Source organism: Rhinolophus sinicus, chromosome 1, assembly GCF_057876585.1.
Source record: "Rhinolophus sinicus isolate RSI-liver-muscle chromosome 1, RSI-T2T, whole genome shotgun sequence".
NCBI classification, from domain to species: Eukaryota; Metazoa; Chordata; class Mammalia; order Chiroptera; family Rhinolophidae; genus Rhinolophus; species Rhinolophus sinicus.
This window is the reverse complement of record NC_142501.1, coordinates 51,621,266-51,648,618: the sequence shown is the minus strand read 5'-3', so window position 1 is coordinate 51,648,618 and position 27,353 is coordinate 51,621,266. Positions and strand designations below refer to the sequence as shown.

The 27,353-nt window shown below is 45.6% G+C and overlaps 2 protein-coding genes across 11 annotated transcripts in view; one reads left to right on the top strand and one right to left on the bottom strand.

Annotated features, from left to right (window-relative positions):
- The window catches only part of ASB8 (ankyrin repeat and SOCS box containing 8), a 30,096-nt gene extending 25,275 nt beyond the window's left edge, over window positions 1-4,821 (top strand). For 5 of the 7 annotated variants that reach the window (XM_074325776.2, XM_019748363.3, XM_019748362.3 and 2 more), the window contains exons 3-4: window positions 955-1,059; window positions 2,927-4,821. In XM_074325776.2, the coding sequence (XP_074181877.1) occupies window positions 955-1,059; window positions 2,927-3,559 (738 nt within the window). In that variant the 3' untranslated portion in view covers window positions 3,560-4,821. The remainder of the gene's footprint in view (window positions 1-954; window positions 1,060-2,926) is intronic. The other 2 variants (XM_074325777.2, XM_074325778.2) reach the window with 1 other exon arrangement.
- Window positions 4,822-5,867: 1,046 nt separating this feature from the next.
- PFKM (phosphofructokinase, muscle) overlaps window positions 5,868-27,353 on the bottom strand; it is a 45,938-nt gene continuing 24,452 nt past the window's right edge. For all 4 annotated transcript variants that reach the window (XM_074325773.2, XM_074325772.2, XM_019748355.3 and 1 more), the window contains 21 exons: window positions 21,849-21,922; window positions 20,930-21,007; window positions 19,375-19,564; window positions 18,981-19,146; window positions 18,207-18,251; window positions 17,640-17,748; window positions 17,431-17,526; window positions 17,085-17,177; window positions 16,344-16,469; window positions 15,148-15,212; window positions 14,593-14,656; window positions 13,677-13,826; window positions 11,377-11,447; window positions 10,940-11,027; window positions 10,705-10,857; window positions 10,050-10,214; window positions 8,976-9,037; window positions 8,626-8,737; window positions 6,822-6,921; window positions 6,635-6,740; window positions 5,868-6,394 (listed from right to left, as the gene is read on the bottom strand). In XM_074325773.2, the coding sequence (XP_074181874.1) occupies window positions 6,250-6,394; window positions 6,635-6,740; window positions 6,822-6,921; window positions 8,626-8,737; window positions 8,976-9,037; window positions 10,050-10,214; window positions 10,705-10,857; window positions 10,940-11,027; window positions 11,377-11,447; window positions 13,677-13,826; window positions 14,593-14,656; window positions 15,148-15,212; window positions 16,344-16,469; window positions 17,085-17,177; window positions 17,431-17,526; window positions 17,640-17,748; window positions 18,207-18,251; window positions 18,981-19,146; window positions 19,375-19,564; window positions 20,930-21,007; window positions 21,849-21,922 (2,258 nt within the window). In that variant the 3' untranslated portion in view covers window positions 5,868-6,249. The remainder of the gene's footprint in view (window positions 6,395-6,634; window positions 6,741-6,821; window positions 6,922-8,625; window positions 8,738-8,975; window positions 9,038-10,049; window positions 10,215-10,704; window positions 10,858-10,939; window positions 11,028-11,376; window positions 11,448-13,676; window positions 13,827-14,592; window positions 14,657-15,147; window positions 15,213-16,343; window positions 16,470-17,084; window positions 17,178-17,430; window positions 17,527-17,639; window positions 17,749-18,206; window positions 18,252-18,980; window positions 19,147-19,374; window positions 19,565-20,929; window positions 21,008-21,848; window positions 21,923-27,353) is intronic.

Sequence of the window (27,353 nt, the reverse complement as noted above, 5' to 3'; positions counted from 1 at the left end):
AAAACACATTAGTATCTGATATCTGACCACTGCTGTTCAGTAATTTTGTTATACGACTAGTGTATCCTAGAAGGTCTTTATACCTTTTACTGTATATTATTCCTGTTGTAGAGAAGTTACAGGGTAATTTTTGATCACTAGAAAATGCATCCAGATGGTTACTTCTGTACATTCTTTTCAGCAACTTTCAAATCCTTATTTACAGCCGAGAGCTCTGTATCTGCTTCAGAATTGTATGCCACGGCTGTGAGAAGAAAATGTCATAGTCTTAGTTTGTTCTCAGCAAAAGTGGTGTCAGAAGGCTCAGCAGTAGAAATTTTGTCATGTTCTAATTCTAGCTCTGCTGCTGAGTCATTCAATGACTTTGGTCTGACTGTGGTATTTCCATCTCCTTTATCAGATTTGAAATAGAAGTACGAGCAGGGGCTAGGTGGCAGAGAAGGCTGGTACTAAGAGGCTACCTTGAAGATGTTTGTAAACAAAAAGATGATGTTAAGATGACCTTACTATTGTCTGTTGAATGACAAAAAGAGTGCGCCAGTTCTCCTGGCTTCAGTCTGACAGACTCACTTTCCTGACTTTTTCAGAGCATAATGGCCAGAGAAAGCTTTTCCAGCTTTCCTGCCTCATGATGAGGTTCCCACTGTTTTCTACACATCAGTTTATGTCCGCAGTGATGTCCAAATAACCTTCTGGCAGGCTACCTTGTGGAGAAACTTAATAACTTGATCTACAGAATTGACAGTTCCTTTATTCCTCTTCAGCGTATTTGCTTGGTTTGGACATTAGCATCATCATGTTATTTAATTAATAGGAATAGGAACTGAGACCAGTAGTCTGTTTACAGTACAGCCCGAGTTAGAATCCTCTTCCCCCCTGGACTCAGTTCTGAGTCTTATCCTGCTCGATGAGCCGGAGCTGAGCACACTGATTGAAGTTTCCTTCTGCCCATAGGGAGCAGATGTGAACTGTACCCATGGCACACTGAAGCCGCTGCACTGTGCCTGCATGGTGTCAGATGCTGATTGTGTGGAGCTACTCCTGGAAAAAGGAGCTGAGGTAATGTTTTACCACTGTCACATTAGTGATTCACAAAAATGTGAGCTTCTTATTTTCTTAAAATTTCTTATCTCTTCTCCCACCTTTTCCCTCCTTCTAGCTCATGGTCACATTGGCAGTGCCAATATTAAAGCAAAACGTAATGGCCAATATATGAAATGATCCAAAGGATTTTATTCCTTTGTCTTTCTTTCTTAAGCTGTCCATGGCTTCACGAAGAGGGAATTTTATCTCCCCTTTTTCTCCCAATGGAGTTGTTTGTATTTCCATTTAATCCTCTCAGTGCCTCTTAACTGTCCAGGAGCTATTAAGTGCAAAGGTCCTTCAACTCTGATTAAATCTAAACTATTTCAAACCTGCTACCGGATGTGCACTTCTAATGCCACTGTCACTGGGAGATAAATACGTATCATTAGGCAGTCTTATCCTCAGGATTGGACTTCTTGTGCTATTTCTGCCCATTAATTGTTTTCTGTTTTAATATATCTTGTTTTCTGTAGTCTTTCTAATGAGTATGTTAACATAAAAACCACAGCTTAATTTATGTTGGCATTAGCAAAAAGCAGCATAGTACAGTGAGTGATTAAAAGAATAGACTGTCTGGAGCCTGACTTCATTGATTTGAATTCCAGCTGTCACTTCCAGCTGCGTGACCTTGAACAAGTTACTTAAAGTTTCTTTGCCTTAGTTTCCTCATCTGTAAAATGGGGATGCTAATGATATCTTCTTTATAAGGTTATAAAGTGTTTAGAATGCTGGCATGTAGTAATTGCTAAGTAAGTGCTTGTTAAATAAATATATTAGTGGTTTTGACTCTTGGTGAGCAATCTTGAATGTGTATATGCTAAGGCGCAATTTGAATCAGACATGCCGTGAAGCCATTTTGCAGGCCCCAGACACACTGGTCAGTAGGCCTAAGGGGCAGCCCCCAGCGTCCTCATCTCCGCACAACCATGTTCTTCTCTACTTGTCATTATCTACTCCATCACTTTTGTGAGTGACCCTGGAATGAAAGCCAGTGATTTATGTCAATGATGAAAAGTGAAAACATCTTGGGGGAAAAGAAGAGGTTTTAGCTAAATAGGAAGTTTAACTCAGTTAAATATTTCAGTTATTTATTGCATTTTATGGGGGAAGGTAATATACCGTTTAAAAATTTGGGTTTTGAAGTCTTTGTAGCAGCCTTCAGAAATTAGAGGTGATGCTGCCTCTTAGCAAGCCAACTGCTTTTTCGGCACGGGGAGGTTTGTGCTCTTTCCTCCACATACTCTCACCCAGGTTCTCTTATGACTCCGCAGCATATTTTTGCAAGGGGCTGGCTTGGATGAACAATTTGAGCTTCTCTGCCTGGTTAAAGAGCACAGCAGAGCTATGTGGGCAGAGCTTAGTTTGGCCTCATTATGTTTCAGTCTGGTTGCCTTAAGCCACAGGATAGAGTGAGTTAGGGTAGATAAAATGCTCCAAAACCCTTACTCTGCTTAGTACATTCAAGCTGCTTTTTAATAAACATCTTTCAAAGTAGTTACAAGGACAGACTTCATCTTCTCTTTCTTTAGCCCCTGTTCTAATGTTAGAGATTCTAGTGAATGGTCACTAAGAACATAGCAAACACCTGAATAATGCCGGCCAGCCACTCAGTGCACATAATAGAATGGTGTTGTTTGCGGACAGATCTTTTCCAGTTTGTTGCTAAGCTCCTGTCATATCTCCACCTTGATCACCAAGGCCCCCTGGGAATTGCTTATTGACCCTGTTGTTGAGAACATTCCATAGCACAGGTAGTGGATACACACATGCAAGCTTCTTTGCCGGCCTGTCGTCCTCTCAGTCGTCTGTCTACTGTAATATAGTTCCTCGCTCTCTACAGGTAAATGCCCTGGATGGTTACAACCGAACAGCCCTCCACTATGCAGCTGAGAAGGATGAGGCTTGTGTGGAGGTCCTCCTGGAGTATGGTGCAAACCCCAATGCACTGGATGGCAACCGAGACACGCCACTGCACTGGGCGGCCTTTAAGAACAATGCTGAGTGTGTGCGGGCCCTCCTCGAGAGTGGGGCCTCGGTCAATGCCCTGGATTATAACAATGATACCCCGCTCAGCTGGGCTGCCATGAAGGGAAATCTGGAGAGCATCAGCATCCTTCTCGATTATGGTGCAGAGGTCAGAGTCATCAACCTAAAAGGCCAGACACCCATCTCCCGCCTGGTGGCCCTGCTAGTCAGGGGACTTGGAACTGAGAAAGAGGACTCTTGCTTCGAGCTCCTCCATAGAGCGGTTGGACACTTTGAATTAAGGAAAAATGGCACCATGCCACGAGAAGTGGCCAGAGACCAGCAGCTATGTGAAAAACTGACTGTTCTGTGCTCAGCCCCAGGAACTCTAAAAACACTCTCTCGCTATGCTGTGCGCCGTAGCCTGGGACTCCAGTATCTGCCCGATGCGGTGAAAGGCCTTCCACTGCCAGCTTCTCTGAAGGAATACCTATTACTCGTAGAATAGCCTGGAGGAGACGTTTGCACCATCACGCAGGCAACTCTGGGTGAGGTTGTTTTCCTGCAGTACTGTCTCTGTGTCTTGGAAAACGGGAAAAGCAGCTGTTCCTGTTGTGTGGTTTATATTTTGAGGCAACATGTCACAACAGTAAGCGCCACACCATCTCCCCTCCCCAAACCAAGCAACCAAACAAACAAAAACCTCTCCCTTTGTTTTCTGTGTACTGCTTACTTGGCTTCTTATATTGCACCCTGCAAAAAAGAGATCTCTCTTATCTTCCCCTTTTGGGAAAATGTCAACAGTACAACTACATTTCTCTAGGAAGATGAAAATCACTGAAAGAACGTGTGTTTGGTTTTCCTTTGGGGACATAATTAATGTTTCGGAAGAACCCCGCTAGAAGCATTTTAGCTGATCTGTGAACAACTTTAAGAAAATTCCAGCTAACATTATGGCCCTCAAATGAAAGTACTACAGCCTCAAATAGTGTGCAGATTGAGAATTGGCCTGGGTGGTGTCCCTAGAATGCCACATTATGGGGCATTCAGAAGGGACTGGCCCCCTTTCTCACCAACAAAGGAAACAGTAGTCTTTGCCTCTTTTTCATGGTTGTGCCCAAGGGTTACAATAGTCGAGCAATGTTATTTCAGAAAGATTGTCTCCAGGCTTTCCACATAGTAGAAGAGATAGCAGGTCCTAAGCAGTCCTAAGAACTTTTCTAATGCAGTTCTTTCTCTTCCTGAAAGCCAGTTTGCTCTAATGGCTTAGCAGGCATTTCCTGCATCATAGACGAAGGTGTTTGCTCTAGTGGAGGAGGAGTTGGGCTGCCTTTTCCCACGAGTCTTCCTCATTCCCTATACGAAGCTCACTCTGCCAAGAGTTTGGAGTTATTTTTCTTTCAGTTGTTTTGGAAACTTTGTTTTTTACTGATCTGTACAAGACATTGGTTGGGGTGGGCGGGGGAAGAGCATTACAAGAGCTTCTTTTGAGATGGCCCCCCTACCCAAAAGTAATCTGTTTTAGTGACCAACACTTAGTCAACAGTACTCTTCTTTTTTATGTTTCTAAACTAGATCAAGTTGTTATTGATCTTAGATGACCTGTATGCAAATTTGAAAAACCTTTTTTTAAAAACACTGATTGGGAACTACAAATAAAACTGAACAGAATCGGCTGACACAGCTAATTTTAAAAAGTATGTCTGCTTTTGCCCTTTTGCTATTGGTGTTTTTGCTCACTTCAAAAAAGAAATAAACAGTTCTAAAGCACGTCTGGCAATTTCTACTATTCCTACTTTTCTCCACGATTTAATCACCGAGCCCCCGTGTCCTCAGCTCTGAAATGGGGCTGTTGCCACCTACCTCATAGGCTGCTTTGAGGATTCCATGATAACAGTGCTTGATCTTTATTGTTAATTCCTGTACAAAAAGCACTGGCTGCTTGAATTCTGGGCTATGATAAGGCTTCTCAGTCACTGCGTAGAATTGTTTGTAGGGTACAGCAGTAAGACTTTGGGCAGCCAGCAAAAGTGATGCACTAGCGGTAATTCCTTCTTCCACCCCTTGTAACTTTGAACCTCCTTCCTGCTGCATGAAGCATGTGAGGAAACTGTGAGTTGGAAGGAATATATATGCCTGTGCTGAGAGCCAGGATGTGGTTTTTGGAGGCTAATCTTAAACCTGGCATTGACAGGGCACCATCCTGTCCATTTGGAGTGTAATCTGTAGTCCCAGTTCTGAAGACCAACTGCATTACATGGGTACTTGGCTACTGAGGAAGCAGCAGCTGTTATGGAACAGAAATTACGCTGAATAAGAACTGACATCTTTCCAAAGCAGTATGTCAACCAACCCGCAAAACCAGGTCCCAGACTTGGTGTCTCAATTTCCCAGACTTTCAAAATGTACATGTCTCCCTGCAAGTGGAGTCTTGCTTTCATCCAGGAAGTAGTATAGGGGGAAAGTTGAGAAGGAAGAACCCTAGGTCATCAGCAGAGGAAGAGAGATCATGCGATGGCTAGAAACATGCTACTCTGGTAAAGGGCATATGTTCAAGAGGTGACACACAACTTTAGCTTAAGGGAGACTGGAGCATCGTCCTGGCTGCAGAGGATGCAGGAGGGGCTAGTGCGGGACGAGGGTGAGGACCAGTGTACTATGTTCTAGGACCCCGTGTGAGCCAAGACATGCCGCAGAAGTCCACGGGGCGATCACCTCGCTGCATTTTCCCAGGTGTTCTGTCTGGGCGGAGTGTGGTGCTTGGGGTCAATCGTGCTATATTCTACTTGTGAAAACGGTAACAGGAGAACCAAAAACAGTGACCAGTTGGCATTTATTAGTGTAGTAATTGTTTGTCACTGTAGCAAAAGTAGTAGAGGAACCAAGGCTTTGTTATCACAAAGAAATAAATAAAGCTTATTTTTAGGAAAGTTCTAACCGAGTAACTGAAATCTAGCAGTAGCACTAGACGAGCCCAGCCTGTGTGACTGATGAAGCTGGGTAGAAGTCATGAAGAATTCTATCTAAAAGGAGCTTCCACTCATTGCCCCCTAGTCAGAGCTGATCATGGCTGCAGTTACCAAATAAAAGGAACCTAATGGAAAATGAGCTAAAACACTTGCAAATACACGGACTTGCATCTAGCAGGAGGTGAGCTGACCATAATCAGGCAATCCGTTCCCCTCACTCCAAAGATGCTTAGACAGGAGCTTCCCCAGACCGCTTCCGACTGACGTGCTCCAGGTGAGCGTGCTCTGAGGTATCCAAGTCGATCTCGTACTTGGCTAGGATTTTGAGGATGGGTCTCAGCTTCAGCCACCACTGTTCCTTGGGGATGCGGTGCCTACAAAGGAATGAGGTAGATGATGACTTAACCTTTCAGCACCGTAATGAACTGCTATCAAAGGTTATGGGGAAAAGGTGAGCAAGAGGCTGGATTTAGGGCACGGGCGTCAGCTCTGAAGTAGGTACAACTACAGGTGTTACTCCTAAGAGAAAAGGATTGAAGACAGTAAACAGGTTAGGAAAAGAAGTTCTTGGACCTACCAGAGAGGGAACCACTCCAGGAAGTAGATGTACTCACTCAAAATCTGTCTGGTCCTTTAGCTCAGTCACTGGTTGAAATACCAAGGCTCTCTTACGCATCCCCAGAACACAGCCCGAGTCTGGCGTATTGGCAAAGATCCGCCCTGTAATAAGGGATGGTCAGTCAGCTTCTGTACTGGGGAACCAGCCTCTATGCAGGGGGCTCACCCTCTTATCCCACCTACCATTACGGTAACTCTCTTTGATTTTCCCAGTCATCCAGTTCATAGCCTTGGCACCCATCTTAGTGGCAAAATTCCTGTCAAATGGAGTTGGGCTCCCACCCTAGAAAAAGAATCATAAAAATTACATAGTGGATGGACTCTAATGAAGTAGCAGAGATAGCTGAGTACACAGAAAAAAAGGAGAGCCCAGGTTTACAGCCAGAAATGGGAATCCAGAAATCAAACTATGAAAGGAAATCCTGAAACCGTTCTGGGAACCAGGATGAGCTGCCCAGCATATTTGGCCATTTGTCAGGTATAAGTTACTAATTAGTTAAAGGGGATGACTGGTCTCACAATGGCTTCTTCTAGCTCCATAGCTCTGACCCTGTTCATTGCCTTCTAGTCTCACTGGCCACTTGGTCACTTCCCTACCCCCTCAGGCTGGCAGCTTTGGTCAGTCACCATTATCAATGACACCGAAGTGTTCCTTATGGCCCAGTCTAGATGGCCCTGGTAACACCTCAGAATAATGTGAAACATGTCGATTTTCTCTGAACTAAGAGAAAGTAAGTGGGAAAGTGGGAAGGAAGGAAAAACAGGAAACAGGTCTTCATACTTTAATCGATTAGGACCCCATTCCTGCCGGGGCTAATAAGCTCATTTAAACTGAGATACTAGGAATTTATTTGCGGATAGAGAAAAGTCAAAGGTCAATGCTTAAGCCGCATCAGGTAGGGACGTTTGGCACGGGGGAGCCTCAGACCACTAGTGCCAGCTGAGTGAGGCCTGCCTTGGGTGGGCATGGAATGTGGGTGCTTGTGGGGACAGAGCCAGGAGAGCAGTTTCCAGTCTCTCGTGGAAAGGTGCTGGCTAGGATAGTAGATGGTCATCAGCTGTGACTAGTTGGCCATCAGCTGTTACCGGTTAGCCATTAGCCACTGATACAACTGCTGTGGCTGAGCTGGCAAGCACGGATTGTGGGTTGTGGATGGCAGAGAGGCGGATTGCAGTTGGCGAGTGAGGTTGGTTGGCAGGAAAGCAGACGGCGGGTTGCGGATCGTGTGGCTCCTGCTTCCTGTGTCTCCATCCCAGCCGCCAGCGAGAATATAGTGGTATGATTCCCCTATCTATGGCTCCGTGGGTGTTCCTTTTTGGCCTCACCATGTCCTGTGTTCTTATGTGGGGAGCGGGACCAGAGACCCCGCATGACACCCTGCCGTGGTAGAAAGGAATTCCTTTCCTCTTGAAACCCAGTTAGTGGAGATGGAGGCCAACAGCAGCGAGGTGCCTGTCCTCATTCCACAGGTTCCTCAGGAAGTCTGTGTGGTGGGAAGAGCCATGGCCGCGGCTGTCTGGCTCTTACCCAGGATTGATGAATGGCCCTGACAGAATTGTTTCTCCTCTCTGGGCCTCATTTTCTTCATCTCAATCAGTGGTTCTCAACTGGGAACAATTTTGTCCTCCAGGGGACATTTTTTAGTTGTTACAACATGGGATGGAGGTGCTACGAGCATCTCGTGGGTAGAGTCCAGGGATCCTGGCAAACCCACAATGCACAGAACAACCCCCCCGCGCCCAAGAATTATCCAGCCCCACATGGCCATAGTGCCGGGGTCGAGCAACCCTGCCCTAAATGAACAGGATGGCCACATAATCTGTAAGGCCACTTCCAGGATAATGATGTTTTGATTCTATGACTGTAAAAGACAGCAGGCTCGTGCTCCGTGGTGACAGCCTCCAGTAGTGAGAGCCCACTGGGAGCGTCGCTGGGTGTTGGGGGTGAGCGCTGATTGGTGGCGGGCGTGACTGGGGTCTTTCCTACCTGCTGCATGTGGCCGAGCACGTTCTTCCTGCTGTCAAAGATGCCCTTCCCCTCCTCAGAGTACAGGTTGAAGATGAAGTCAGTGGTGTAGTTCTCATTGCACTTCTCATTCCTGCCAGGTAGACACCAGAAGCCTGTGACTGTGCTTGTCTCCCCACCCCCCACCCCCAGCCACTTTCTGCCTTTGTAGGCTCTGTTCTGCCCTCTCGATTGCCTCCTGTGGTTCAGGTTCTCTCCCTTTGTGCCCACAAGTTCCTCAGAATGCCCGAACCCCGCATCCATGCCGGGGGCCAAGACCACAGCCTGACTATTTTCTCTCTTCACTTGGGGACAAACCGTGGTTGAGGTACCTTAACACCAAGCCCCTTTTCACAGTTGTTTTCATCTTGTGCACCAGATGTTCAACATTTGCCTGAAAATGAAACAGTGAATCCTAAGACTGGCTGGGAGTGAATAAGCTCTGGCAAGTGCAGAGACCTCTTTTTTTCCCATCCGGCCTCTCCAGGAGGGAGAGGGAAATAAAGGAAGCTGTTTACACTCTTGAGCCTGAACTCTGCCTGATCCCTTTACAAAGTTCAGTGCAGACCGAAATTTAAATGAAGTTCCAAATGAGACAGGCAGAACTGTAAGAGGGAAAGTTCAAGACTGTCAGTTTTCAGCCCCCCTCCAAGCCTTCTGTTTTCCTTTCCAGGTGTTTCTGGTTCCCCTTTCCTCGGAGGGGTGACTCTGCTCTCAGTGTCAGTCTTTAAATGCTTGTATGTACCTGGGAGGAACCAGTTCCTTCACTTGGGCTTTGAGTTGAGGGTGGGGGAGGAAAATTCCTGCCCTTCACTCCTGCAGGGGCTGGCTGGGTTCTTGGGTTAGGATCAGCCTGCCACCCCTCCATTGTGTGATTCTTTTTCCCCCCAGGGAACTAGGATCTTGGAAAATAAGGATCATATGGTCCCTCTGTGAAACATGAGTCAGAGCTCCCCTACCCCCCGGAGGTGAAAGGGTATCCCTCTCAAAAATGGAATGAGTCCACTTTGGTAGCAAGGGAAATCAGGAGGGGTGGCGTGATACAGTAGAAAGTCACCTATTAATGAGATTAGAAAAGCTTTGGACCTCTCTAAACCTTCCTCATCTGTAATACGAAGACAGCATGTCCCTTGCATGCCTGTTGTGAAGATAAAATGAAAAACATATAAAGGGCTGAGCAGCATGCCGCACCTCAAAATGAATGCTCCCACAGCAGGCACTGTGGTCCGTACGTGAGATCACACCAGAGAATGCCTGCTTGGGGCTTTCTGGTCCCCTCACAGGACTCCACAGACCAATCAGCTCCAGCCTCATCTTATGCTCTCATGGCATAGGTCACTGTGGGAACAGTGGGGACAGACTGGGGCAGGGGACAGCTACCCAGCAGGCTCTGGGTGGCCACCTACCTGCAGGTCTCGAATGGTAAAGGGCTCCTCAAAAATGTAAGCAGCATCGGCCCCAGCTGCCAGTCCTGCCATGGTGGCCAGGTAGCCACAGTAACCACCCATAGTTTCAATGATAAACACCCGACGCTTGGTGCCAGCTGCTGACTGCTTGATGCGGTCACAGGTCTGCAGACAATGGGTCACAGAAAGACAGGGTCAGGGGTCTCCTTCTCATCACTTCTGTGGCCCTTGTCATAACCCGACTCGAACTATCTCCACTCCAGGCCAGCAGGGCCCCTACATCTCATCAAGTTCTTGCCTTCCGGGATGGCAGGCACATTTGCCAAGCACAGTGTGGCACTTCTCTCCTGGGAAGGAAGGAGTACCTACCCTTTCTGTTGCTTAGACTAGGGAAATTACACTGTATGACCTCAGAGAGGAACAAACATTTAGTATGCAGAGTCCCGATGCATTTCTAGGTTAGAAAACTCACAAGGTGAGGAGAATAAACACCACATGCATGGTTAAATAAAGTCTGTGCAAACGCCTGGACTTGAAGAAGGATTTTTCAAATAGTGCCCCTTGTACAAAAAATATAGCTCCCTTCCTAGAACCGGACTCAGTCCAGGACTTATAATCGAGGCCAGAGGCAGTGGTGGTGGCGGTGGGCGCTCACCGTGCAGATCGTATTAAGCGCTGTGTCGGCCCCCACACTGAAGTCCGAGCCAGGGACGTTGTTGGAAACCGTAGCGGGAATGATGACAAATGGGATGCAGAGCTCATCGTACTGCTTCCTGCCCTCCATCAGTTCCAGGCCCCCCGTGTAAGCCTGAGGACAAAGGAGCACGGGCAGAAGGGAGGGGACACAGGGAAAGGGGGGCGGGAGAGAGGAAGAAATGGCAGGCACTCACCTCAAAGCCCCCAATGATGATAAGGCCTTGAATGTTAAACTTCGTGATGTTGGCACTGATCTGTTCTAAGCTCTTCTTGGGCAGAGTCCTAGTGGATTGGGGGGAAGGAGGAGTATTGGAATTTGGGGAAGACATAGCAGAATTGAGGGAGAGAAAAGTTAGAATTAGAAGACACTTATAATTTCTCGACTTGTGCCCTCTTCCCTACCCCACTTCTCTCCCGTGTCAAAGGACACACACTGGGGCTCTAAATTATCAGAGCTGCTAAATGATGGACGGTCATGTCTGCCCTCACTGAAGCAACTGTAACCTTGGGGGTAGAGGACCCAGACAACAGCAATGGTCCAAGCAGACCCTGACCATGGATTGTTGCCCACATTCCAAGGGACACATTTTATGGGGTGACTAGGAGGTGGTGCTCCTATAATGCCACTTACCTTTTAGTCCCAAGTTTAGAACCACCTTGGCCAATCCAGCCCCCAACATAGCTCCAGCCAGCTTCCTCGATCTGCAGGGGAAGGACACACGGGTCTGCATCATGGACTGGCACCACTAGAGTTCTGACCCCCGCCCAACACCCCTCCGGTTGGAAGAGGAACACCAGGGATTGGTTTTCCCCACCTCATTGAACTTCTTCCACCCTTTTGTTTTCCAAAGGAAAGAAAATATATTTATTGGAATACAGTTCCCCTTTTTAATAATTCTTTTATTTTTTTAAATTATAGTTGACATACATTATTATGTTAGTTTCAGGTGTACAACAGAGTGGTAACTTACAAAGGGATCACCCCAATAAATCTAGTACCCATCTGACACCATACATAGTTATTACAATATTATTGACTTTACTCCTTGTGCTATATTTTACATTCCCATGACTACTGTGTAATTACCAATTTGTACTTCTTAATCCCTTCTGTTTTCACCCCAAGCCCCCTCCCAACTGGCAACCATCAAAATGTTCTCTGTATCTATGAGTTTGTTTTGTTTATTTTGTTCTTCAGATTTCACATATAAGTGAAATCATATGGCATTTGTCTTTCGCTGACTTACTCCACTCAGCACAATACCCTCTAGGTCCATCCAGGTTGTTGCAGATGGCAAGATTTCATCCTTTTTTTATAGCTGAGTAATATTGCATTATACATATGTACCGCCTATTCTTTACCCATTTATTCATTGATGGACACTCAGGTTCATTCCATATCTTGGCTATTGTAAATAACGCTGCAATGAACATATGGATGCATATTATCTCTGATAAAGAAACCCAAAAGTCGGTTTATTGTCCTTCTTTGTCTGTTATAGCCTTTGTGTTAAAGTCTATTTTATCTGGTATAAGTATTGCTACCCCAGATTTTTATTGGTTTCCATTTTTATGAAATATCTTTTCCCATCCCTTTACTTTCAGTCTGTGTGTGTGTATCTTTCAATCTGAAGTGAGTCTCTTGTAGTGTGTGTGTAAGTCTTGTTTTCTTATCCATTCAGCAACCCTATCTTTTGATTGGAGCATTTAGTCCATTTACATTTAAAGTAATTGTCGATATATACTTATTGCCATTTATTATTTACATATATATCGTTTTCTTCTTGTTAAAGATCCTCTAACAATCCTTGCAATACTGGTTTGGTGGTGATGAACTCTTTTAGCTTTTTCTTGTCTGGGAAGCTCTTTATCTTCCTTCGATTCTAAATGATAGCTTTGCTGGGTAAAGCTATCATTGTTTGTAAATCCTTACTTTTCATCACTTTGAATATTTCATGCAGTCCCTGCTGGCCTGCAAAGTTCCTGTTGATAAATCAGCTGACAGTCTTATGGGAGCTCCCTTGTAGGTAACCAAGTTTTCTATTGCTGTTTTTAAGAGTCTCTGTCTTTAATTTTAATTATGATATGTCTTGGTGTAGGCCTCTGAGTTCACCCTGTTTGGGACTCGCTATGCTTCCTGGGCTTGCATGTCTATTTCCTTCACCAGGTTAGGGAAGTTTTCTGTCATTATTTCTTCAAATAGGACCCCTCGCTCCTCCAGGGGGATCCTCCACAGCCAAGATATCCCTCCCAATCTTTTTTTTTTTTAATTGGGGAATATTGGGGAATAGTGTGTTTTTCCAGGACCCATCAGTCATTGTCCTTCAATCTAGTTGTGGAGGGCGCAGCTCAGTGGCCCATGTGGGAATAGAACCGGCAACCCTGTTGTTAAGAGTTCGTGCGCTAACTAACTGAGCCCTCCACCACCCTTCCCTCCCGATTTTTAACAGTCACACAGAGGAGTGGGACCAGCCCATTCCATGTCTCTGCCCCTCCTGCCAGTGTCAAGGTGCTTCTTCTGTATGTCCTTAGTTGTAGGACTTTGTTCCAGTTAGACTTCGGGCTGATTCTCAATGACGGTTGTTCTGTTTAGTTTAGTTGTATTTTGATGTCACACTAGTTCCACCCTTACTGCTCATTCAGATACCGAGCACCTACTTATGTCAGGCACTGTGCTGAGCTTTGGGATAAGACATTCTCATTTAAAAATTAAATATGACATGTTGCTTGCAAAAGGTTCGTTTGAGTGGCCCCTGTGTATTCCTACCGCCCTAAAATTAAATATTTACTTCTGCTCAAATCCTGAGCGAGAAAGGTAGTAAGGAACAGGGGAAGGAAAGGGAACAGACAGGTCACCCCAGCTACACTTCTCGCCCTATGACCGCTCCTTGGTCGCAGAGTATCACCCCCTTTTCCTTTCAGCCCCCGTACCTGACCCTTGGCCAAACCCTCGAAGCCGTCATGCACAACCAGGACTCGGTTGCCCTGGATGAGGCCAATTCTCACAGTGGAGCGGACGGCAGCATTCATGCCTGCGGCAGGGGCCCCCACATTCATCACGGCCACTGTGTGCAAGCCAGTCTGTGGAGAAGGAAACAGAGAGGGACCAGGAGAAAGAGGGGGACAGGTCAGTAAGGAAGCTGAATGGAGTCCCTTGTGGTCCTAGAATCAGGACATCTGCCTGACAACACATCCCCTCTCTCAGGGAACACCAGCACACCTTGCTCCCTCAGACTATCGAAGCAATATTCTTTATCACAAATCAATAAAGCAAGCTGCTGCCCCTGATCCCAGATACCATTCTAAAATGAATAAGAGACCTTCCAGAGCAGCATTTCCCAACATGGACCACCTGCATCAGAATCCAACAAGGGAGCTTGTTAAATCTGCAGCTTCCTGGCCCCTACCCCAAATCTGAATCCCCTCTGAGGGAGGCACCCAGGAATCGGCATATCAACCCAGCTAATTATGATATACACTAAATATTGAGAACCACTAATCCAATGGAAGAGGTGGCTTAAATACACTTAGATATGATTTTTCCCAGATTTTCCCAGAGGACACAATACATAAGCCCTTCTTCCCATTCTTCGCATGCTATCTTGTCGCCCTGAATTGGATATGGGTCTTAGGTTAGAGACACCCATATCTAAGAACTAAGAACACAGTGGTGGTATCTTGGGTGGCTAAGAAAAAAATTATCTGAGTTGAGTCAGGGACTCAACACTGAATGTGAGTGGGACAAAGAAGTTGGCAAGGCTGTAGGTAGTAGGAATTGGGAGAAGCACTTTGTAAAGGGAAACTGGGGGTGGGAGAGGATCAAGTGGGGAGAGCAATTTGCCAGTACCTTAGATACTGGGGGTCTGACATGAGCCAGAAGCTTGTATACCTCCCAGTTGTTCATGAAGCTCCTGTAAAAAGCACAAAGAGAGAGAGAGAGGTCTCTTCAGGCCATTCCCCAGGCCAGCAGCCAAGGGGATCTGGTCTGAGGTTTTGCTCCCAGCTGAAGTTCCACAGGGCAAACCTCTCGGGACATAATTGGGGCAAGAGCAGGGATTGGGCAGGGACTGCAAAGGGGCCACTAATTCATCAAGCATTCCTGACACTCTTCCTCCAGGTTCAGCACAAGAGACTGCCGCTTACCCAGAGAAACTTATAATCTAGCTGGGATCCACATATAGAAACAACAGATTATAAAAGGCTAATCTCAGGGAGGGCATCCTTGGGATGAAATGAGGCTCCTCGTCACCTCACAACTAATTCTCTTAGGGAAGAAATTGTTGCAGAAACAATAAGAGGAAGAGGCAGAAGCTCATATTTTGGGTCTGAAGCTATGTTGACTTTTGGCTTCATTTCAGCATCTCATTTTTGTAACTTAGCGAGCTTCTGGTCATTTCCTCACCGGCCTCTCAGCTTCATGGCTTCCTCAAATTTCTTCTCATTCATGGCCTTGGTCACCTCTTTGGTCTGAGGGAGGAGCACAGCAACAGTCACAACTCCAGGGAAGGTTCTGCAGCTGGATTTCCATCCCATGGGGAGATTGCCCATCTCTGGGCTTGTGTCTAGCTCCTGCCCACTTTGCACCCCACCTTTTCTATGCCCCCCCAAACTTTCACAGAAATGTTTTTGTTTTTCATTAATTTTCTGAGTAATGAGCAGCAAAAGAATAGGGCTGATTCAATGTTCTTTTTATTAGAATATGGGCAGTGGAGGAGGGGTTCACAAATAAAATAGGACCTCCCTCCATCTCACACTCAGCCTCAAAGTAGCCTCTGAACTAGTGAGTGAAGGAGGGAGATCCTGCAGATAACCCAGTTAGAGAGAAAGACTAATCCCTACCATGTGTTTCCCAACTACTGATTTCTGCTCTGTGAGCCAGGGCACTAGCGGTGGGGCTTTTAGAGATACCGTTCCAAGCAAGGCCTGTCTAGGCTGTAGATCACTGGGACTCCCAAGTCTCGGAGAGAAGCAGACCAGGAGGTAGGGAGCACTCAGGCCAGACCCCTTAGCTCCCAGGCACAATGTTCGCTCAGTGGTATTAGAGTGATTCCTCAATAAGAGCCACAATATTTCCTGAGCATTCAACAGTCTCCGGGTACTGCATCAGACCCTTTACATATCTTCTCTCCAATCCTTCTAACCACCTTCAAGGTGAGTGTTAATACTCCATGATGATTCAGAGAAACATGTCCAGGATAGAAATCACAGAAAGATTTAAGCTACCCAGCTAGACCTTAATAACATTCCCCTGCTTTTAATAAAGTTTAGAGAGATATTTCATTTCTGTTTCAGTAAAGACATGATGAAAGCATTTGAGGTTGGATATTATGAGATGATGGGTCTCATTACTAGAGAGGATATAGAGTCTCCTAACTTCTTTAGGAACATTTCACACATGGAGACACTGAGGCTTAGTTAGAGAGGGAACAGCTGCTACGCAAAGCCCACTGCGTTCTTTCCCCATATGTCTCTTACTCCACCGTGCTGCCTTCTGCTCCTATCCCAGCAGCATTGGAAGTTGGTCTCTTTTCCCATAAACTCCAGCTCAGACACAAGGGCTTGGAGCTGTTAGAAAGGGGCGTTGGGGTTAGTACTTACCATTTGGACACACTCCATAAGAGGCAGGCGCACAGCCTGGTTACCAGAGAGGCTCACCACACAGGCTGGGGTGTCTGGGGTCCCCTCCAAAAGTGCCATCACTGCTTCTACACCCATCCTGCTGCCCTGCAGGAACCCAGGGAGAAAAGACAGTCTGGTTCAGGCCTCTCCATCTTGGATTGGCTTGGATAGCCAGTGCACTCAAAGCCCTTCCCAACTCACAGGGTTGAGTTCCTCAATTAAGGACTGTAGCAAAGAACTTACTGACTTTACCTCCCTACCCACATTTCATCTAAAGCTTCGTGACTCTTGCCATCAGAACCCCAAAGATTGTACCTGATTCCAGAAAATCATGTCCCCTATAGTAGTCAAGAGGATCAATGAGGCTTAATAATATTCCCTTCTTATTAATAAAACAAGGAAGGATATTGCCTCTCTGAAAGTAGAATTAGAGGGTTCAAACTGAGTGTCTGAGGGTAGATCTTATTAACTTCACTAATGCTCGTAGCTCTAATATATTAGCCCTCACCATTGGGGACTCACATAGTCTCCCATCATTATTTGCAACAGAAGAGAACTCTTGAGTGTGTGGGAAAGGGCCGAGTGCCACGCAGTCGAGGCTGGTGGCGGGCAGCATGACTTGTGGTTTAAGCCCCTGTGCTGATGACGGGCAGTCCCGCAGGGGAAGGACACCGAGTTGGGGGTTCTAAGGCAGGAGGGCCACCGAGCCCCAGGACTTACCAGGATTCGGTCAAAGGCAGATGGTGTCCCACCCCGCTGCACATGCCCTAAGACAGTGACCCGGGTGTCATATCCCAGACGCTTTACCACCAGCTGAAGAGACCAAGAGAGGGACAGAGAAAGGGATACAGAGAGTCAAAGAGAGAAAACTAACAGAGATGTAGATAAACCATGGACGACTTAGCCCCTTATCTTATAATGATCCCAGGTGGGAGGAAACCAGAGGGGCAGGAAATCTGGGGAGATGTGCAGAAGGACTAAGGGGAGACTCAGAAATCACTAGGGAATGGGGCCGGTGGTGGGTGAGGTAGGTGCCCAAGAACTCCCCGGCTTCATTCATACTAACATTCTTGATGTCTTCAGAGGTGATTGGTTTCCCATGCTTGTCAATCGCACCCTCAGCCACAATGATGATGTTGAGACGAGAACCACGAGTCCTGGTCTGGTCAAGCACAGAGAGAAAAGTGGTCAGTGGAAGGAACCTGTGGATGGGAAAGGGTCCATCCGTGGAACAGGGTGAGAGATTTTCTTAAGAGCAAAGAAAAGTGCCAGTACCTCGGTGAGCCGGCGACAAAGGTGGTCCTCCCAGTCATCATCTGGTGGACATTCAGGAATAAAAACCCAGTCGGCGCCACAGGAGAGAGAAGTGACAAGGGCCAGATATCTAAGATGAGAGCCAGAAGCATCACGCTAGGAGCTCGATTCCACAGGTAGCCTCACCCGTACCCAATAAGTTCGCACGTCCCCAGAGTTGGCGAGAGGACTAAGGATCCTCCGTTTCATTCTTGGGGTGAGGGTAAGAGCACCCCTGAGACAGCTTCTCAATGAGATTCTGTCCCCAAAGAGCACCTTCTATTCATGCTCACCTGCTGCAGTGGCTTCTAATCTCAGAGCACTCTGTTCTATCACACTGCCTGTGTGTCTGTGCAAGTACACACATGTACACACATGCAGAGGTAGCTATGATGGGGGAAGAGTGGAGACAGGGAAAAGGGCCACACCAAGAGGAGCATGCCCACGTCCTGATCTGCTACCACTGGGAGACCTCTCTGGACTCCCCAGGGAAGAGGAGAGGGCTATTGCTGGGTCCACAGGATAAATGAGTCAAGACAGAAATCTTACCCACAGTGCCGGCCCATCACTTCTAGCACAAATGTCCGCTGGTGGCTGCAAGAGACAGACATTTATACAGTCCAAGTGTCCCTATGGCCAGGATCAAGCTGCCACCCACATTGAGGCCACGTAACCTCTCTGGGAGATGCATTTATGCTACTAGGCCTTCCAGCAGGTTTCCTAAGAGAACAGGAAGACCTAAGGGAAACACTTTAGCCACAGGGTGTCCTTCCTAGTCCTGAGGAAACACCGCAGTAAAACGTCTCAATACTGAGGCTCTGTTTCAAGAAGGAATGGGGCCCAGGAAGGGAGGGAGAGAAAGGGAAAAGTAAAGAAGAGAGGACTCAACTCACCTGGAATCCTCTAGGATTGCCCTGGGGCAAACTGTCACCCTTTCCCCCTCCCATTCTCCCACACTGCCTCCCAGTCCCCTAACCTCTGAGCCAGGGTGGTAATGGCCTCTACAACCGCTATAATGTGCTTACAAAGGGTGGCTCATGTTTTGGGTTCCCTGGATGTGTCTCCGTCTGGACACTAATAATTTGGGAGACGCCACAGGTATTAAAGACCTCAGAGCTACAAGTTTGGATGGTGGGCTAGACAGTGGCAAGAGGCAAATCTTATAGCATTTAGCGAGCAGTGCAATTTCAGCGCTCTATGGATAATTCCTAGTTAAAAATGTGTTCCAGCCTCAGAAAAGTAGTCATTATTGTCACATAGCTCAAACACTTGGATCTTCCTTCACCCTTTTGGCTGTCTCAGCTGCCTCCTCCACCCCCTTACCTCTGAGCAGTAGTAGTGATGGCATCTACAATCTCTATTATTCGATGCAGGGCAGAGTCAGTGCCAATGGTCATATCAGTGCCACAAAAGTCATTGTCAATTGAGCCAACCAGGCCCACGATGTTCAGGTAGCTGGACTTCTTAGCCTCCTCAGCCGTGATCTTACCTGACAATGGGAAGCAAACCAGAAGCCCCTGGGTGAGGTGCCTGACACGCCTAAGGAGCAGATGACTGGAGAGAGAAGGAACTGTAGCCGATGGGAATTGTAAGCAGTGGCAGAAAAGGGAGGGCAAAGGCTGCCTATTTGTGTCTGGGTAACAATTTTCCTCCAGGGGAGGTAAGGGGTGTACTCGTGTATGTGCAGGCACACATACTGATGAGAACAATGTCTCACCTGCTTTCTGGAGGTCATTCAACAAGTCACTCCACTCAGAACGGAAGGTGTCAGCCCCAGTGAGGCTGCCGTCACCCCCGATGACACACAGATTGGTGATCCCAAGCTTCACAAGGTTGTTGGCAGCTCGGAGTCGTCCCTCTCGTTCCCGAAAGTCCTTGCACCGGGCACTTCCAATCACTGTGCCTCCCTTTGGGGAAGAGGTCAAGTCAGCTCACCAGGCGACACAACCAAATTTGGGCTCAACAAGCTAAGATCTCCCCTACTCCAACACTGCGATGGGCTGACGTAACTGCTCCCTAGGAAGTTCCCTGTCATCTTGAAGAGTCATCTGTCCCTTCTAAAAAGGCAAGGGAAATGATGGCGGCTGGGATGTCACAGCATCATTCCTGTATTCTGCTACACCTCTTGGAAGGTAGCTAAGATCAACCCATTTCCTTCAAGGCTTTGTCACCAAAGTGATTATCAAAGAGAATACACACGTCTGTTGGCTTTTGAAATAATCTCCATCTTTCACATCTTTTTAGAAGTATAAGAATGAGCAGTGACTTCAGTTTTTGGAAATTCTCCCTAATGGCCTGACATTACTGGATTGTGTTCACGTGCCCGGTAGTATGTTTCCCTCTCCGCCACACTGTGATTTCTAATTGTAACCAGGCACTGCAAGTCTTTTCCCCTTTGTTCCTTGGGATCTATGGTGCTAGTGGATGGGGCCATCAAACTCAGGTAGTCACAGGAAAAAATAGCTCTGGGTATAGAAGCCTCATATTACCAGGGGTTTATAGATTACCCCAAGAGAAGTAAATATACTTAAGGTTTTAAAAAGTCATATAAACTCCTGCTATCCAGACTTCAGGGGTACTGATGGAGAATTCTGGCTCATTCTCAGACTGCTTTATGGCACGCACTAGCACCTGTATAGAACCTTCATTATGCACTGCACATTCAATTTCTTCCCATGGATTTGAAGCGACTGAGGTAAACAATGGGGATACAAATGTAATTTGTAGATTTTTTTCAATAAACCAGAAAATGGATTATAATTACTTAGAGAAAGTAATGAAAAGGGCTGTGGATATGATCGGGATAGTCTTAGGTCTTTTTGGAAACTGTGAAAGGTTCTCTGGGTTCCTTCCTCCCTTAAATAGTCTGGTTTCAGGTCACCTCATCACCATCATATGAGGACTGGCAGATTTCAGCTCTACTTCTGGCTCTGGCTCCAGTCCTCTGCTGAGGTTATTTTCAGGGCCAGACCTTCCCCGTGGCCCCAGGGCAGGACTTGCTTACGTACCAGTTCCCCAAGTCTTGCCCATGACCTTTATCTAAAGAGCAAACTGTCCTGTGATCACATCCCCACTCCCTATCCCACTCTAGGAAACCAGGGTGGTATTTCCACATTTAAAGATTTGTAAAGGGCAAACACAGCCCCTGACTTGTCACTGAATCCCTTCCCATCAAACCACGTGGCAGGGAATTTGGGAAACCATGAGCCTAAACCAGAGTAGGGTGAGACAAGGACAGCACACATATGAGACAGGAGTCCTCGGGAACATACCAGCTGAAGCATCATTGAAACGCTCTCCCAGGTGGCTTCACGGATGTGGTTTCCACCATCCACCAGGCCTTGATAACCCTGTGGGGCACATTATATCCGTTCAGCGTTGGCTAGGCTTCCCCTTAAACTCCCAGGATTAAGACAGGATCCCTAGGAAGAGGTTCTCTGAGAATCAAGTCACCTCCTCCATTACTGATTCCTGGACGCTTGTGAAACTACCATACTTAACGCAGTCCAAGGAAGGGGGCATTAACTTTTTCAATACCCTCTTTTAGTTTCTCCCATTCTTGATGTCCTTCCTAATATTTAATCTTAATTCATCTTGTTCTTGGCTCATCCCATTTAATCCTATCTGCTTCCCAGGGGATCTAGATAACAGATGGTTTTGGTAACAACAGAGGGAAAGAGAAAGGGATGTTCGAGGGATGGAGGGGAATATGACTTGAAAAGACAAGAGACTATAAAATTTGAAAGAAAGGCAGGGCGACCTTTCCTAAAGAAGAGTAGACACAGAATGAGAGGGAACGGAAGTAAGGAAACCAAAGAGGAGTTAGAACCTTAGAAAGTAGGCAAGTTACAGAAATCTAGTGAGACTCTTCCATCCTAAGGCTCTCTCTGTGGATAGACTCAATTTGCTATGAAATACTAATTCATTTCAGCTTCTCTCTCTGTTTTGGGGGAGGTGGAGGGAAGACAGTTACTTCTTCCCTTAAAATAACAGACAACACGAGGACCCAGGGTGCCACCATCGTTACAGGAGCCAAGAGAGGGGAGGAGTAGACTCATGTAGACAGGGAGCCAAGACAAATCAGACATAACGATGTAATGGGGAGGTAAGGAAAGAGAAAGTGGGGAGACAGAAGGGGCAGGGTAAGCAGATACAGAGAAAGAATGATGGAGAATAAAGCAGATAACCAACCTCATGGACAAAGAAGACACGGGCACCAGTAAAAATACCAACTCGAACCACAGCCCTGACAGCAGCATTCATACCTGCAAGGAGGGAAGAAAGAAGTCAGGGACAGGTTACTTCTGAGAAAAACAGTCCTGGACGTTTAAGATAAGAGACAGTGCTTTTTTAAGGCTTTTCTCTGAATCTAGAATATTCCTCTCATCCAAGTCCTCTGGCCTCCCCATTAACACTGAATTACTGTATTCAATGTTAATGTAGCTCCAGGTACCTGCATTTATCTTCCATCTCCCCCAAATCCTGTCTTTCCTAAGACTTTTCCTTGCCAGGGCAACCTGGAGAATAATAACCTTAAATGTTTATTGTGTTAAGTGCTTGTCAAACATCATCTCTTTGAATCTGGAGTTGCCTCCATTTCACAGATTTCAAAACTGAATTGTAAAGAGCTAGTACTCTTAGAAAGTTCAGATTGGACTACAATTCCAAAAATACCTAAACCAACACTGCTGATCTCCATGTATGCCCTGCTAAGCCCAATGGCTGTACTAAGTTTTCCCTTGCCTTTTGCACTGAATCTAGACATCCAGCTTTGGTAGGCTTTTGGGGACAAAGACGTGACTCTCTGAGGCTCAGTGAGCTGACCAGTTAATTACAATCTGTTTATCAGTACGTCCATTACTTGTTGGTGGATTCTACCAGTTGCCACACATACACAGCTTTTTAGTGTCATTTGAGTTGGTGTACGAGGTGTAATAAAAAAATACAATAAATGTTTAAATTAAAAAAATTTATTACACTAAAAGACACATTGCCATTAATCCCTCTCAAAATACTCCCCCTCGCTTCAAACACACTTATCTCATCGTTCTTGCCATTTTCTGAAGCAGTTCTGGAAGTCCTCTTTCGTGAGTATCTTTAGTTGTGCTGTCGTGGCTGCCTAGATGTCCTGAATCAATTCAAAACATTTATCTTGCATGGTCATTTTCACTTTGAGAAAAATCCAGAAGTCGTACAGTGCCAGATCTGGTGAATAAGGTGGATGAGGACATACTGTAATGTTTTTATTTGACAGAAATTGCCATACCAGAAGTGATGTGTGACATGAAGCCTTTCCATTGTGATTTAAAAAAAAATACGGTGACTGCTGCTACTGAGTGCCATCCAGTGGAAAAGCAGGGATCTTCAATACGGGAAGCAGCGTGTCATACCTTAGTAAGTGTGACAAGTTTCAACTTGTTCAGTGCAGAGTGCAGTCAGTCAGATGTGAGGTACAGTTGAGAGAAGGTGTGTTTTAAAGAGAGCCATAAATGATCATCATGACAACACTCTGTGTCACACATCACTTCTGGTATATGGCAATTTCTGTCAAATAAAAACATTATGGTGTGTCTGCATCCACCTTATTCACTGGATCTGGCACTGTATGACGTCTGGCTCGTCCCCAAAGTCAAAATGATTCAGGACATTGAGGCAGCCACGACAGCGCAACTTAAGACACTCATGAAAGATGCTTTCCAGAACTGCTTCAGACAGTGCAAGAATGATGGAATAAGTGTATTTGAGGAATGATGGAATAAGTGTGTTGTGATGGAAACAGGGTGGTATTATATGGCTATTAGCTCCAAATCAAATTGAAGGTCCATTTGCTCATTGAACAAATATTTATGGAATATCTATCATGTTCTGGCACTTGGTAGGCACTGAGAATATAGCACAGAATGATACAGAGTCTGGAGACACAGAGATAAAGGACTTGGTCATGGTCCTGAAGACTTGTAACATGGTAACAATATGGATCCCTATGAAGGAGATTTATACAAAGTGCAGTGGAAACAAGGAAAAGAACCATCTCAGCTGCCAGAAGGAAGTTTGGAAAGGCTATAGAAAAAAGATAGCATTTGTCCTGAGACCTAAGGGACAATTTTCTTTTAAATCTTTTTGTCAGTTGGACAACTTGGGGGAAAGTGTTCTAGGCAGGGAGAGTAGCACAAACAAAGGTGAGTGTCAAACAATAACCTTGAATAATTCAGTATTATAAAGAATAAAATATTAGGTAGGAAGTGGTGAGAGATGAAGCCACACAGGTGGGCAGACACCTGTATGCCACACGAAAAAGTCTGGCTTATATTCTGAAGGCGAGTGTTTGACTAAGGATCCATGGGTGATGGTTTTGTGGGCATGACATTTCTTTTGGGAGGTCTACAGCTTTCATTTGATTCTTAAAGAGGCCTGTGACTTAAAAATAAGGAGTTGCAGACAATGGAGAATCATTGAAAAATGTTGAGTAGGGAGACAGGATGAGATCTATGTATCAGAAAGATCATTCTGGCAATCAGTGTGGAGGACAGACCGAAAGAGGTGACATTAGGATTAGGTGGCTATCAAGCAGCCTAGACAAAAAATGATGAGGGCCTGGACTGGAAGAGTGACATTTGTGACAGAACAGACATACTGGACAGGAGACACCTGGGAAACAGAAGCAACAGGACTTACATCTAGGCAGCAATGTGATTAGATTTCAAAGTTTTGGAGAGGAAGAAAGAAATGCCCGTGACTGACTTATGCAAAGGGTAAAACTGCAGTGCAATTAACTGAGCAGAGGCAGGTATTGATTTGGGAAGGTGAGGTTGGAGACGATATATTCATATTTGGATATGCTGAGTTTGAAGTTCCTGTGGGACATCCATGTGGACTTGGAAGAAACTGTCTCAAGAGAATATGTAGAACTAGAAGGGAAAAGGGGAAGGAATGGAACCCTGAGGAAAACCAACATCGAAGGAATGGGCAGGGGAAAGGGGTTCCACGTAGGCAACTAATAAGGAGCAATAGAAAAGATAAAAGGAGAACTCGGACTTAGCAAAGTCTTAGAAGCCAAAAGGGACAGTTTCAAGAAGTTGGAACAGTGTCAAATGCTTCTGATAATTGATTTAACATAAGAACTGCAAGGTTGGGCTTGCCAACAAGAGGTCATGGGTGAGCTCTGATGTCAAAGCTTATTTACGACATCACTGAGGCAAAGCCCCATGAAGGCTATAAGTCTAAGTTCACACCCTCACATTGAAGGAATCAAAACGGAAGAATCCGTGAACAGTTACCCGGGAGACTTATCAGAAGCTTTAGGAAAAGCCTGTGTGCATGAAAGGAACAAGGTCAGAATCCACACAAAGCTATCAATGCTTTAGGAAAGATGAATACAATCAATTTCAGTAAGATCAGGACAGATATGAAACTACGTATCGTTTATTTTCTAGACTTTCACGAGGTCTGTAGGATTTTCTATTGGATACCTGGAGTTCTGGGGTATGAATTTATAATCTTAAGAAACAAGGAAAAAACATTCTTCCGAAATGTATAGCTTGGAATGTTGTTGATTGCTCTTGAGCTGACTAAGGGTAGAGGAGAAAAGATTTAAGAAAAACAAATGACCTAAGAGGTTTTAGCTGTAAAGCAAAAAATAAATGGTGGGCATGAAATATCCAAATCTATTAGGCAGAAGAAAAATCCCACAAGCAAAATACATTCTTTCCCTTCTCTCCTTCCTCTGCCTTCTTCTTATCTCAATTCTATCAACCTTCAGAGGTCATCCTTCATGCCTCTAAATTGGACACCTGTTTCCCTAGAAATCAAGCTTTAGGACTCCCTTTATGCTCCTGAACGTCTCAAACCCCTACTCCCCTAGAAATCAGACGGGGATGTATAGAGAACTTATACTAGGGAGTCCCACTCATTCTTTGGACTCTCCTTTCCAACCTCTTTGGCCTATTCTGGCCCCAGGCCAGTCTTGGCCAGGCTCCCCTTGGCAGTTCCATGTTGCCCTAAATAACCGTCTATGAGCAGCTGTGTGACTTATTAGAAGCAAGATGAAGGATAAGATTACAGGCATCATCCAGGGAGTATTCTGGGTTCTGGAGAACATCAGAAGCATGTACTTTGGAGTCTCTAATTACATATAGCCTGTTGGAAAGAGGCTTTGGGGAGAACTATGGGTGATGGTGCTCTGTGAGATGAGATGGAAAAAAGTAATAAATGACTTGGTCACTACCTTTTTGAAAACAGATGCTAAAAAGTTTCTACCTTAACTGAACTTTGATAAGAAAAAAATTATTTAATTCCAACATGAGGAATAAATACATGATTATTAGATATGAATTACACTTTCTGATAGACATGTAATTAAAAATTATAAATCCTAGAACAACAATCTAGAGAGATAATAGAATCCCTATTCCTGTAAACCTGTAAAAATAGGATGAATATGCATTTGGGATGGACTGACACAAATGACTGGAGGTCCTTTCCAGCAGAATATGTGGATTTCATAAGGCCAAATGTGGCATGGTTTGGGGGGCCTGGGGCCTGGAATGAAAATTAGGATTTGGTATCTAACCAGCCTAGCTTCTGAGCTCAGGATGTCTCACTCCTGACCACTCTTCTACTTTAAGAGGTTATTAGCTTTGCTAAGATCAGGGCATGACAGAGCTATGGCCACCATGGATCTTACTTTCCCACATGGCCCATAGCCTCTAGGGAAAACACATTTCTGTGCTCTCTCTCTGGGAGAACTAGGGACCTTTAAACTTATCTCTGGGCAGGTTGCTTCTGATTTGAGCTGCTCCTTCAGGTGGGACCTCTTAGCTCTACTTTGAGTTTTCTACTTTGCTTCGCTGCCTCACTAGAATTTCATCCTCTATCACTCTCAGGGCCTACTGGCATGTGTCTGTGATGTTATGTGGACTCGCAATGGGATATCTCCCTGGGTACACTGTGTCTGTCACAGAGTGCCAAAGGCCGGGCCCAGCTGGGCCCTCCAAAAACCAGTTTATCAATATGCCCCACTTCCATGGAATACGATCTTCCCCTTAAAGCAGGTGATGGGCGTCTCTACAATCAGAGGGTCTCTCTGTTCAGGATCAGAATCTGGAAGAGCCCTGCTGCTCTTTTCTTTTGTCCTTTTTGTTTTACCTCTTTCCCTTCCCAAAGAGCTCTTCCTTTTAATAATTTCATAACTCTGTGTGGCTCACTTGGATTATTTAGCAGGTTCTTGCTTCCCCCAATCTGACAATCCAATTCTATAGGCCTTCCTACCAAGGTTTTAGGATCAACACTCAGAGTTTACGTTGAAAAACCCAGTATTGGCCTGGGATTCTCTCCAGGAGGCCAGAGAGAAGCAACAGAAGCCAGGTCAACAGTCTCTACAGCCTCAGCTAGGGGCTGCATTCCTAATCTGGCCACTAGTCTTACACTCAGACCTCTGTGCCCTGCTTCCTCATTCTAGCATTCTTCTACTCAGAAAATATGTCACATTTATAATGAAATATACAAAAGACTGGTGTTTCCTCATACAACACTGGAAAGAAAGAGACTAAAATAGACTTAATGTCTAGCTTTATGAATATACTCATGAGAAGGATAATAAGAGCAAAGACAATGTGTGACTTTTTCCTTAATGTATCCATCCTTAGTACCTACTACCATCCTGCTTGGCACACAGCAGATGTTCAATAATTCACCTTT